This window comes from Thermobia domestica, chromosome 17 (genome assembly GCF_964235325.1).
Source record: "Thermobia domestica chromosome 17, izTheDome1.hap1.1, whole genome shotgun sequence".
Lineage (NCBI taxonomy): Eukaryota > Metazoa > Arthropoda > Insecta > Zygentoma > Lepismatidae > Thermobia > Thermobia domestica.
This window is the reverse complement of record NC_137470.1, coordinates 75,364,726-75,378,633: the sequence shown is the minus strand read 5'-3', so window position 1 is coordinate 75,378,633 and position 13,908 is coordinate 75,364,726. Positions and strand designations below refer to the sequence as shown.

Below are 13,908 nucleotides of genomic sequence, written 5' to 3'. Positions count from 1 at the left end.
TAATTTGAACCACCTCCGGTTTGAATAGAGAGTTAACGGACGAGATGGAACCTATCCGTGGGACGCTGAATCGATTGCAAGAAACTGATTCTCGATATCTGTTACTGTTTTTGCTCTCATACCTGTCGACAGACGGAGAGACAAAACCGTTCTCTAAGACTTCCGACACTTTTGCATAGCATAGATTGGAAGTCTAAATATGTATTTACAATCAGAGTTCTATCTTCTTAACTTTGAGAACCTTGTGAGATATTCCACTGTTGGCATAAATTTTAAACCACCTCTTCCCTTTTCAACTCCTGTCCCTCCCCCTTAGGATAGGGGGGCGTGGTGGCTGTGGTAGAGCGTTCACCTCCGGTGCTTCGGGTCCCTGGTTCGATCCCAGCTCGCTCCGTGTGGACTTTGTGTTGGACAAACACCGTGCTTGCGGGTTTTCTCGGGGTTCTCCCGTTTCCTCCCACTTTCTTCATTCCACCATTTCATTCATTTCTCATAATTGCAGTCTCCTTTAGCCTAACCGGCATAATTGTGGGACGTAAAACTCAAGGATTTTATTTCATTTTTTCCCCCTTAGGATAGTATCAAAAAATTGTAAATAGCCTATGGTCTCTTTCAGACTACGTTCTCTTCGTTGCAGTTATTTAGAATTATGTTAAGCAAATGGTGTGGATTAATATGTCGGACAAATAAATAAACCAACATTCATTTTTACACATATTATTTCTCTTCTGAACAATGTCATTATACATATTATGTAATATTCACGGAGATTCCACGGTAGTTCTCTGGTAGAGTGGTCAGTTCTGAATTAGAGATTCACGTAGTCGAATTTTGGTTGCATCAGATGAATTTCAACGTAAAAGGATATCTTCTGTGTGAGGTTTCAGGATTCCCCTTTTCTTCCTACACTGTTATTTCATCAGCTTAATCTGCTCTTAACTTTCATCTGAAATCGTAACCATGGAACACTTGATTCAGTATTTACGTACTTCGAAAATCTGCTTGAAATGTGTTCGTAATGATGATGGACATTCAGGAGTAACAGACTGCTTTGTAATTTTTTCAAATTCATTTGAATATTTGAGCTCCCTCGTGGCTAAACGGTTAGCGTACGCGACTTTGTAGTGGGAGACCGGGGTTCGATTTCCGGTGAGAGCTCATGTTCGGATCTCACGTGAAACTAATTCCACGTCTCATATAGCTTCGCTGCTGAACAATCTCGCTAAACTCACAAATGCATTTAAATCATTTCGGTATTTTTCAGTTTCAGCATTCGAAAAACATGACTTTCACTCCATAAGAATTTCTTTGTGAGACCAAACAAAACGCTGTGTGAATAAGACTGTGGTTTTTAAGTGAATATGTTGAAGAGGCAGAAATCTAGGTTTTATGATGATATAATAAAGAAGGGTCAGTTATTATTATTACGAGCTATACTTGAAAATGACATATTTTTTATTGTGAAAGAGAGAGAGGGATTATACTTTATCTTTTCTTCCAGTAGGGAGGTATATGAGACTTGGACCTACAGCTTATCGTGGAATTCGAACGACATGAGCTCCCGCCGGGAATCGAACCCGGGTCTCCGAACTGAAGGCGCGTACGCTAATTGTATCTTATCAACGAACTTAAACAGTTCGCTCTGAATTCTCTGTCCTGTCTGTGTTTGTTATTTGCGAATTTTTCAATTTTGAGCCTTCTATTTGATTGAGCATGAAAAACTATCTGAAAGAAGTTATGGAAATTTTCACGTCACTCATACCGTTTGCGAGATATGTCCAAAAAACTTCCGATTTCGGGAGATTTAAGGGGCGATATCCCGGGAACCGTAAGTCATAGAGAGATGATATTAGTGTTGATCAATACTTAAGAGGATGGTGAACATTTTGGGATCAGATAGTAACCGGTAGCCACTGGCAAACTGGCTACTGTTGTCCAGATATTGGCCAAAAAGTTTCGGATTTCGGGAGATTTAAAGAGCCATATCTCAGGAACCGTAAGTCATAGAGAGATGATATGTTGCAAATTTCTCAATTTTGAACCCTCCATTTTGAAGATGTTTTGGTAAAACAATATAACGTTTTAACATGTTTCAGCCGTCGTATAAAGTAAACGTCATCTCATCACTCTCGATTACACGGTTCCTGAAGTCTTGTGGCTTTTTGATGTGCGTCCTTGCGAACTCGAAGCGAGCATGTATATCTGTTAGTTTGACCTGCAAAGCAGAACAAATAATGTGAGTACAGTTACATGTCTCTACACTGCATTCTAGACCTAAAGTTGTTTTCAGGTTTGTTGCAGCAGGTAACGGGTTTGCAGCGTTAGCTTCAATAATCGAAATATTTTTTTTACTTCCGTTGTCACCTGCGGTTTATTGAATTTCGCTTTAGTTTGTAATCCCTGTTCCCCTTCTGCATCGAATCATTCAATTCAATATCTAAGCATTCTCAACTGTTTTTTAATTTTATTATTATTGATCAAACCTTAACTTAGTGGCGATCTAATAAGGCTCTACTTTAGGCTTACTAGAGAATTTGAAAATTGATGTTTTTGTTGTTTCTCTGCAGTTCATTTTATTGACATGGATCTTTTTTCTTTCTTTCTGCGTGTCTGTTAGGTTGTGTGATCCTTTAGATGCCACAAACAAGAATGATGTGTCGAACTTCTATGAGACATTAGCCGGGAATATTGCAGGTGTTGTACAGTATAATAAGGATAACCGTGAGTTCGAAGGAGCGAAAGCGACCAATGTAACGATTGATAGTGTTTGCAGCATTATGCTTAACGAGAGTCTTGGAGTGGAAGTCCATCGATATGCAGCTGTCAGTAATTTGCTACTCGACGCTTATGGGCAGCAGTGTTTAGACTATAAATACGATAAAATGATCAACGGAAGTAGGGAGGTCTCATGGAATTCTTCTTCTGCTGCTGGTGGTAAGGCAATTTCTTTGAACATATTGTAGTTGTACCTATAAGCCTTTCTGAATTGTTAAGTTTAGTCATCGCGTAATATTGCGTAGATTCAAAGAAAATTTTTAGGTTTTTAAAGCAGATTTATTACTAGACATCGGATTTTTATGTCTAGTAAAATTAATGAAATATGCATGCAACTATGCTGTTAAATTTGTTAAAATATACACTTAATATGCACTAACAATGCAGTGAAAGAGAATATTTTCAAACATGCACCATAAATGACAAAGTGTTCTAGGTGAAATATAATATTGAAAGTGTACTTTACCTTTCAGGGACTTTTCTTTATATTTATTTTAAGACAGTTACAGTTTATACACTCATATATATATATATATATATATATATATATATATATATATATATATATATATATATATATATATATATATATATATATATATATAAGGGATTAAAAGAAAGTGATATGAGAACACGATCTCTCTAGTTTTTCTTCACATTTGTATTCTAGAGTGCATTTAATTTACACGAAATAACACGAGCGTCACTTTTCTACACGTTTCCACTGTAAAAATAAATAAAAAAATCTTTTTTAAGGATAGGTCTGCTTCTTCCGGTAATTCGCCATACCATATATCACAAGACGATTCCCTTTATTTTTTATTTTATTTATTTATTTATTTATTTTGGTGTCAGTTTGAGATATTTGTAGCCAGAAAATGACCTGTTAACATGAATAGATGTTACTGGACAGAATTTATAGAGAGGTGCAGGTTTAGTATCTATATTTTCTGGCAAGTTGAAATTTAACACTTGGAGGGATTCTTCTAGGGCTTCAACTGTTTTGTAGTCGGAGTTTCTGGCAGTAATATCCGTCATTCTTTTTCACAGAGCCCCCGGAATTTATCAGAAACTGACTGGAATTCGTGCAGAACTTCATCAACTAGAGTTAAGCATTCACTGAGCACCATTCCTCTTGTCTCTTGTTTCTGAATTGATGTCGAGACGATATCACAATGTCTTTATCATTATCAGTTTCTCTGTACGTCTTCGTAATTGTTAGCGTCTTTGCTCTGCTGATCGGTTGAAAACATTAATGGTCCTCCGCAAACAAGGCATTCTTTCATTCTCATACAAAAAGACATTCTGTTGCATAGAAATTTAAATGCATTAAACATACAAACTGGAACTGGACTAACTGCATCCTCTAAGCTTACATCTGAAATAAAACGTTATATAATATGCTGAATATGCTCTAAAGCACTAATATGTGCTCTAACCTTTTAAATATACATTTATATGCACTATAAAACTCCAAATTTGAGCTGTATTATTGTTGTTAGAAACCCCCATCGAGTTTAACAGAGATGCATATAAGGAAACAAAATATGCATTAGCGTAAAAATCTGATATCTGTTTATTACAAATCCTAAATTATGATAATCAGTGTTTATAATTTTTCAGTGTCATAATTTATGTGACAAACGTGTGAAGCTCATATGTCTCAACTAAAATTTGCCCGAAAAATGTTAGTTTCAAGAATGTAACTGAAACTTCTCCCTGTGCTTCAATGACACTAATAAATTTATGTTCAAAACGCGATATAACATCGAATTTGAAAAGTTCGACAGATAATACAAGAGTGAGGCAAGTGATAACATCAATTGTATTGTAGTGTTATCCAAGGATGGCCAACCTTTTTATGTTAGAAGACTACCTTTCATTTCAGAAGTCACTTGTGGTCTACGTATGTGTTATAATAGGTGATCAATAAAAACAGGATATCACAGAGCACCAGGGGCTACCTCTTACTGGTCGATTAGTAGACCGTTTCGACGGGTTGGCCTCCCCTGGACTATACAATCTTATGCAGAATATTGTTATATTTTTAGTTTTGGACAGTTGTGTTTTATTAATACATGCACGGGTTTGCGTTGCTTTGTTCAATGTGTCGTATTGTCAGTGAAACCTTACAAATACTAGTCCTGTTAATTTGGATAACCAACATGAGCGTCTCGTACTTCTTTATTTCAAAATCATTTTAGTGCCTAATGCATTTGGTTTGGAAGCAGTTGTGAGCTTAGGTTACGATGTGACCATGTTAATGTTTAAATTAGAGGTTCGTTTAGAAATCTAGTATAGTAATACGAACAATAAATTAAGATGTACCAACATGCTCTACCATGTGTGCAACATGTGCATTTGCACGTGGCGGCATGTTTCGAGGAGCGGCAAAACCTGTCTGTCGTAACTATATTATTTAAAATAAATATTTCTTGTTGGAAATAGACTTCCTGATTTTACTAAGCTAACCTTCTATTTCAATACTACATTCATACATCATGTTTAGGTGATATTAATTTATAGTCACATGGACAGTGCTAAAGCAAATGGTCAAACAAATCCCAGCATGACTTGCTTAATTGTTGTCAAATACAAGTACTCAGTTCTCGAACAGTAGCGAACAAATGTTCCATTTAGTTAGACAGTTTTGATGTGAAAACTAGTTCTGTCTTTGTCAGAAACAAGTTCCATCGTTGAAGTTGGAAACAAGAGGGGAAAAAAAAAACAGATGATGAAGAAAAATCAAGAAATAAAGATAAAAGAGGTAATTACACTGGAATTGCAAACTGATATATTGAGATTGAAGCTCGATTTTGAATTCTATAAAAAGGATTAGCATCTTTCCTCTGCAGGTGTGTTTGGTTTATCTTTCACTAACATTGTAGAACAGATATAATTGGTATTTGAACAAAAAAAAAAAAAAAAAAAAAAAAAAAGATGTATTTGTGCTATTTAGGCCTTTCCGAATTCGAGTGCCTTTTCTCTCCCTTTCCTTGTTCATGATGGGGTATCATACTTAAAATCGTGGCTTTTAACATTTGTGCTTTCTGGAGAAAAGGGGGCAGCAAATGATGCCATTGCACGGGGCGGCAAATTGCCTAGGGCCGGCCTTTGTTCTTAATCCAAAGAGTGAGTTAATAAAATTACTTCTCAGTAAGTTTATTTTCTTAGTGGCTCTAAATTCTTGTAACGTTATATAAATTGTCATAGAAAAGCATTGCTTCCGTTCAATTTAGGAATTGCGATTTATTAAGTTTACCTTTTAATGCACACAAATTCCGATAAATAGTTTTATGTATTTTATTCCCCAAAACATGATCCATTCTTAATTAACTACCACAAGTGTTGCAAATTTTCACCTTCGTAGCGCACAGGTTTTCGAAAAAGAGGAGGAAGAAATATTATTTCGTAAACATTTCTAACTAACTCTGGAGTGTAATGACATTATTGATGATTATTATTATCTTACAATTTAATAAAACCTCATATTAATTTTCTTTGCTCCCGTAACTTGAAGAATATACATAAATTCAGTAAAATGAAATACGCATTTCACAAGTTATGTTCTACACTGTCACAAATATCCTAATCCTAACTATATATAAAACTACCTGAACTGACATAAACTAATGGTACTTCTGGAAGACGTGGAAAGTTGAAATTTGGCCCGATTGTAACTTTTCGGGACTAACCCGTAGGAAAATTGCCAAAAGTTAATATTTTTAAGGGGTGTAAAAGGGAGATGAAGAAACTCCCCATGTTATTTAAATGGTTCTATTTTTTGGACCTATAATCTCATATTTTAGATACTTGGGATTGGAGTAAAAACATGAAATTCGGTTTGCTTGTACGTTTTTATTAGCGTTACCAAGTAAATCACCGAGAATAAAAGTTTCCAATTTTAGAGTGGTTTTATGGGGAAGTGAAAAGTCTTTCCCATATAATTTTTCATGGGACATCTTCTACATTCCAAAATGTTTAGGCACTTCTGGCATGATTGTAGCCTTCCGGGGCTACCCCACAAGAAAAATGGCCAAAAGTGAATATTTTTAGTTTTTAAGAGGTCTAAAGGGGGAATGAAGAAATTCCAATATTATTTAAATGTCAGTTTTCTTGGAATACAAAAGTTGGCTAAGAAAACTTGGAATTAAGTAGAATTGTGGGGTTAAGAGGTGCGAGACCGTAGGTCGAGGACACGCAGGGGTTTAGGGCAACGCCTCCAGCTAGCCCAATTTACGAAATATTAAGAGCAAGTGCACGAAATTCACTTTTGATACAAAGACTGGTACATAAGAGATGCGAGGCCGTAGGCTGAGCAAACGCGGGGGTCTGGGGACGGAGCCCCGAGCTAGCCAAAGGCTAGTTCAAAATATAAAACCAAACTTGCGAGTATAAGACAGTTTTACACATGTATGAACAGAACACCCAACTGCAAGTAGTATTTTAAACAGTAAACAGGTGAAAACATTAGTTTTTTCTTTCTTTTCTTTTCTTTTTTTTTTTTTTTTTTGCCACTAACTCCTCAAATACTTTGACATGTGTTAATAAAACGTTATATACAGGGTGTTTCAGATAAAACGTCCAGTGCTTATAAATCCGAAACGGCTGAGAATAAAAAGATGAAACAAAAACTGAGATAGGAAAATGTCATAGGGCGCATCACATGGTGTTGTTGTGGTGACCCCCAGGGCCCTCCTTCAAGGGGGCCCAGGGGCCAACTTCAAATTTTCAAATAGGAACATGTATTGATTCATACCTCATTCAATAGTACTTGAAAAACGAAACAACTTTTGTAGGAAACAATTCTTGATTTGGGCCACCGTTTTTAAATGGCCGCAAAAAGTGGGTCCTATATCAGATAAAACGTCCAGTGCTTATAAATCCGAAATGGCTGAGAATAAAAAGATAAAACAAAAACTGAGATAGGAAAATGTCATAGGGCGCATGACATGGTGTTGTCGTGGTGACCCACAGGGCCCTCCTTCAAGGGGGCCCAGAGGCCAACTTCAAATTTTCAAACGGGAACATGTATTGAATCATACCTCATTCAATAGTCCTTGAAATACGAAACAACTTTTGTAGGAAACAATTTTCGATTTGGGGCACCGTTTTCAAAATGGCCGCAAAAAGTTCTGTATCAGTTTGAAGTTGGCATCTAGGCCCCCTTCACTGAGTTTCCTGAGGGTCACCACAACACCACCACTTGATATGCTTTATCATCGTTTCTATCTCAATTTTTGTTTCATCTCTCTATTATCAGCCGTTTCTGATTTAGGCCTATAAGTACTGGACGTTTTATCTGATACAGAACCCACTTTTTGCGGCCATTTTGAAAACGGTGGCCCAAATCGAAAATGGTTTCCTACAAAAGTTGTTTCGTTTTTCAAGTACTATTGAATGAAGTATGATTCAATACGTGTTCCCATTTGAAAATTTGAAGTTGGCCCCTGGGCCCCCTTGGAGGAGGGCCCTCGGGGTCTCCACAACAACACCATGTGATGTGCCCTATGACATTTTCCTATCTCAGTTTTTGTTTCATCTTTTTATTCTCAGTCATTTCGGATTTATAAGCACTGGACGTTTTATCTGAAACACCCTGTGTATATATATATATATATATATATATATATATATATATATATATATATGCATTAATTAAAATTCTGTACTGACCTATTTTATTTAGGAAATAATACCTTCCTTGAAACTCTCTTGACAATGCTTGTTGTTAAGTGATAAAAATAAATTTGATAAGAAAAACTAAGTAATCCATCATATCAAATGAAATGGAATGATATCTTCAGTTCGTGTACCTCGGTTGTCTTTAATCTAAAGACTGGATGGGGGCCGTTGTGGCCCAGTGGCAGAACGGTCACCTCTGGACGTGGGGTCTCTGGTTCGATCCCAGCTTGCAGTGTTTTTGAAATTATTATGAATCCACATAAGCACCATGTGGACTTTGTGGCGGACAAACAGCGTATGTGTGGTTTTTAGGGTTCCTCCCGTCTCCTCCCACTATCTTCATTCCACCATTTCATTCATCCTTATCATCATCGTCTTTCGCCTACAGGGCATAACTGGCACATAAAACTGAAAGATTTTATTTCACTTTTTCTAAAGCAGATGGATGAAAATAAAGTGGATAATTATTTTTAAAATGCCAAAAAGAGCATGTGGGAAGCAATGAGAGAACTCTGAGAAAACTCAGACATGGTCACCTGACCTGGTATCCCCACGCACCAGAAATGAGCGCTCTGTCACTAAGCTACCTTACTTTCCTCTTTCTTCATAAATGCTTCCTGTTGACCGTATTGAACATCAGGCCAATTTGTAGTTTCATCGTGGTAGGCTACCAAGTTTTGTAGATCATCATCTTAAACGTAAAATATTGCAGAGAACTTTTTTGTTCTTCACTTACTTTCAAAGGTTTAGTATATATATGTGGATAACAATTAAAGGAAAGGAAAGAAAGAAAAAAAAAAATGTTCGCTAGTGTAAAATCTTTTAAGAAAGTCTTGGTTAGATCGAAGTACGGACTACATAACAGTTACGATTATTTGCAGGTCGCCAGTGGACGTACCAGACTTGTACCGAATTTGGCTTTTTCCAAACATCAAGTTTGAAAGACCAACCTTTTGGAAGCAGCTTTCCAGCTGATTTTTTTATTCAACAGTGTTCTGATATATTTGGACCGCGGTAAGTTGATATCCTTTATAAAGCTTTTGGCTCTGTAATTTTTAGGTTCAATCACTTACTTCAGTTTTAGTGATGAAGAATTCTTGAAATGGCTTTTTTCAGGTAAATTATACACTTCCAGTCAAGCAGCTACATTATCTACCCCTTTTTACCCTAGGATCATGGCTTGTTCCTCATTTTGGGGGCGCGGTGGCTCAGTGGTAGAGCGTTCACCTCCCGTGCTTGGGGTCCGTGGTTCGATCCCAGCTCGCGCTGTGTAGACTTTGTGGTAGACGAACATCGTGCTCGGGGGTTTTCTCGGGTTCTCCCGTTTCCTCCCACCTTCTTCTTTCCACCATTTCACTCATTTCTCATTATCACCGTCTCCTTTAGCCTAACCGGCATAACAGTGGAACGTTAAACTTAAAGATTTCATTTCATTTTGTTCCTCATTTTCTTCAGAATAGAACAGCGTTTCAACCGGTACCATTCTCATTTCTCTGTCATGTTCCTGAGGCGGGGAATTTTGAGAAAAATCGGTATTTTTTTTTTTTTTAATTTTGAGCCCCTTCTGAATACCTCCCCCTGTCTGACAGGTCTTAAAGTCAAACTGAAAAATACCAAGGGGAGAACTAAATGTGTGTACAGAATTTCAAACATCTATCTTGAATAGTAAGGACGGAAAAATATTTATCAATGAGCCCCACAGTGCTCGAGATTACCCCAAAAAACCCAGATGTAAGATAAAAATTTCCTCAGACATTCCTATTTATCCTACGATCATAGTTGTCCACTATTCTGTTCAGAATAGAACATCCTTTCAAACAGTACCATTCACATGTCTCCATCATGTATCTTAGTTGGGAAAATCGAGAAGAAAGGTATTTTTTGTTAAAAATATCCCACTTTTTTTTTACCTTTGCCCCTCTGGACCCCCCAGTTTTACGCAGATCTGAAAAGAATCTGAAACCCACTAATTGGTGCACTGAATGTGTGTGCAAAATTTCAGCCTTCTACGTGCAAAAGTAAGCCCGCAAAAAATAATAAAAATAGGCATGACCAAAAAGAATTTATGACGTCATCACACCCTATGCCTCGACGTAGAAAGGCGTGAAACCATACGTAACGTGTTCTACAATGCCTCCATGCTTGATTTTTTAAAAAAAGAATGCGAAGTAAAAAGCTTTATTAGTACTTTTTTAATGGAATAATGAAGATACTATCCTTGTACTTAAAAATAGGCACTAAAACTTAAAAGGGTATAATCACGAGGACCTTGCGAGTAATTGAAACTAAAATTTATCCATTGGCATTACATGTCCTGGCATAGCAAACAAAACTTTTTACACATTATAGGTTGCCTAGAAAGTATTGAGCTTTTGGATGTCAAAATTGAGAATACGCTTCCAAGGGGGTCTTCACCCTAGCCTCCTAATAGGTCGAATCAACATGCTTTTCAGTTTTGTATTGGTCGGCAATGATCTTCCACCCTTCCGTCTTTGTTTTTTTTTTTTTTTTTTCGGCTATCTTTGGGAGACATGACTTGTAGGTCAAGCACCACGAACCGAAAAGAGGGAAAGTCTGTACGGTCAGCTTTTATAGGCTATATAATTTCCTTCGGTGGGGAATATTGAACTAGATCAGGAAATTTCGGGTCCTCGGGCGGGAAATTTTGAGTCGGGAAACTAACAATACTGCAGCAGTGAGAAGTGAGTGTTGGCAAGTGAACGAAACAGTAAAGGCAGACTGTGTTCAGAAAAAACATTAATTACGTGTGCGGTGTGTTGTGTGTACAAACATTTGATACGATATCTGTGTGTTTTGAAGGTCTATGTAACAGAAGAAAAACTTTCTTACAGCTCAGACTACTTATTTTATATTCATAATGAGTGAGAGCGGTGCTTTGAAAAGAAAGAAAAGGCGGCTACGACAAGAAAATATTCGTAAAACTGTCTTGAAAATTACATCTTTTTTGGGTAGAAAGCAATCGATTAATACTTGTAGTGCATATAGCTTTCCTCTAACTAGTAGTGTGAATACCGAAAGTGGTGATAGTGTTGCAAAATCCACCGAGACATACTCATTAGGCTCAAGTTCAAGTACTAGTTCACAGAATGGACAAAATAACAAATTCAAAGTCCATCTTTTCCGCCACTCTTCCGTTTTCTTCTTCTTCTTTTTTTAATTGCTAGGTGCACTCGTCCTAATTGAAGATGAAATGAAATGAAATCTTTACGTTTTACGTCCCACGGTTATGCCGGTTAGGCTAAAGGAGACGGTGATGATGAGTGATGAATGAAATGGTGGAATGAAGAAAGTGGGAGGAAATGGGAGAACCCCGAGAAAACCCACGCACACGATGTTTGTCCACCACAAAATTCACTTGGCGGGGGCTGGGATCGAACCAGGGACCCCTAGCACCAGAGGTGAACGCTCTACCACTGAGCCACCGGGGCCCTCACACTCGTCCTAATTGTCGACAATACAAGGTCCAAGTCTATCATTCTGTAATGCGGCAGCAGCTTCTAATGCACGATTCCCTTCCAATCCCACCAAATGCACAGTATAACCTTCCTGGGCATCAGTGGAGGCTTTGCCACACATTGTAGAACTTCTGCGCGCATCAGCCACGACCTTTTTGTCACATTGTTGTATATTATCTGCTTTTCGTTACCCGCGAACAACAGCTTTCGAAATAGCTCGAGTTTGTTCGTTTCAGTCGAGATTCCCTGATAGAAATTCGATAGAGTAAATATCTTTTGAGTCAGATCAAATGACACCGAAACGTCGAGCTTTGTTTGTAAACAGCTTTCCCAAATGATTTAACACTATTTGGCGATGGGTGCTTAAGTCATTGGCGATGTCATGAATGCAGTTCTTCTTCGATTTTTGCCATAATGTCATCCAGTTCTGCTGTGATTGGTCGCCCCCTGTGAGGAGTATCTTGGATATCGAAATTTCCAGAACAAAATTGACCGAACCAACTTTTACATATTGCTTTTGATATTATATAGTGCCCGTAAACGACACATATTTCTTCACGGACCTGAACAGCATTTGCGTCTTGATCGAAATAAAATTGTAAAATGTAGTGCAGTTTTGCAGAAAGTTCACTTCTCTTAATGGCGCAATACTTTACGTTCGATTATAAGAATTCCAACATTTATTCCTCCTCTACAAGGTTGAACGATCACCTGTTGAATGACGTTATAACTAGGGATTTGCGAAACCGGTTTTTATTTTAAAAAATGGAAACCGGTTTCTAGAAAAACCAAAACTTCGGTTTTCTCCAAAACCGGTTCGGTTTTCCCACCGAAACTGGTTTCGGCTTTATCCAAAATCCGGTTTCGGTTTCTCACCAGAGTAGAGTTCCGTTCTCCGAAAACCGGATCCGTTTACAACAAAAGCAGTTTTGTTTTAAACATATAGGTTTTAACCGCATTGGTTTCGGCTCTATGCAACTACATTCACTGTCCTTTTTGATCATACCTTGTATATACATAATGAAATTTCTGAGTTGGGTTTGAATTTTCTCCTTTCCCCCTGACTGAATATATGCACCTGCAAATATTGGGGATGATTGAGAAGATATATAAAGAGAGTGTGTGTTTCAGAACAACACCGACAACATTTGAGAGGTGATTCCTGACACCAAGATAAGACAAAAAGTATAGATCAACCTAAATGCACAAATGCTCCCTTTCGGAGTTGTAGGCTGCCGAGAACTCGCAAAATGAACTTTAAAGGTCCATAGCTTCAAAACTGTGGGACCTACCGTAGTCGGGTCAAGACTTCCACTGAGGAACTAATATGAGTCCTATCCAAAAGTACAAGCTTCAGAATCCTAAGGTGCTCACGCAGCAATTTTTGTAGATTGAGTTTGGTTACCGGCATATAATTTGAAGTATTCTCCAGCTATGTCCATAAAAATTGTTGCGGAAATACCGCCGGATTCTGAAACTTGGATATTTGGATAGGGCACGTACTAGTTCTTCAGTTAAGTCTTGGCCTGGCTACGGTAAGTTCCATAGTTTTGGAGTTATGGACGTTTAAAGTTCAATTTTTCATGTTTTCAGCAGCCTGTAACTTTGAAAGGAAGCATTTGTGCATCCAGGTTGCTCTAGACTTTTCGTCTCATCACGGTGTCAGGAAACACCTCCGAAACGTTGTCCGTGTTCTTTTGAAACACCATATATATATATATATATATATATATATATATATATATATATATATATATATCTTTGCATACACTGCAAATTTGTTCCATTATCACATTATATATATGTACAAACTTGTAACATGGGGTTGATTTTTTTCCTTTATTCTTCATGGAATTAACCTTAAGCAATTAGTTTATTTTGTGGGGTTGAAGACAGACAACTATCAAGTTTTATTAGGATAGAATATATTTTTACGAAAGTTATTCTGAAACACATAGACACATACAAATGT

General features: G+C 37.3%; 1 protein-coding gene across 6 annotated transcripts in view; it reads left to right on the top strand.

Annotated features, from left to right (window-relative positions):
* LOC145673752 (putative serine protease K12H4.7) overlaps nt 1-13,908 on the top strand; it is a 72,571-nt gene that overhangs the window by 36,612 nt on the left and 22,051 nt on the right. For all 6 annotated transcript variants that reach the window (XM_081743497.1, XM_081743496.1, XM_081743498.1 and 3 more), the window contains exons 6-7: nt 2,618-2,934; nt 9,342-9,474. In XM_081743497.1, coding sequence (XP_081599623.1) covers nt 2,618-2,934; nt 9,342-9,474 — 450 coding nt within the window. The remainder of the gene's footprint in view (nt 1-2,617; nt 2,935-9,341; nt 9,475-13,908) is intronic.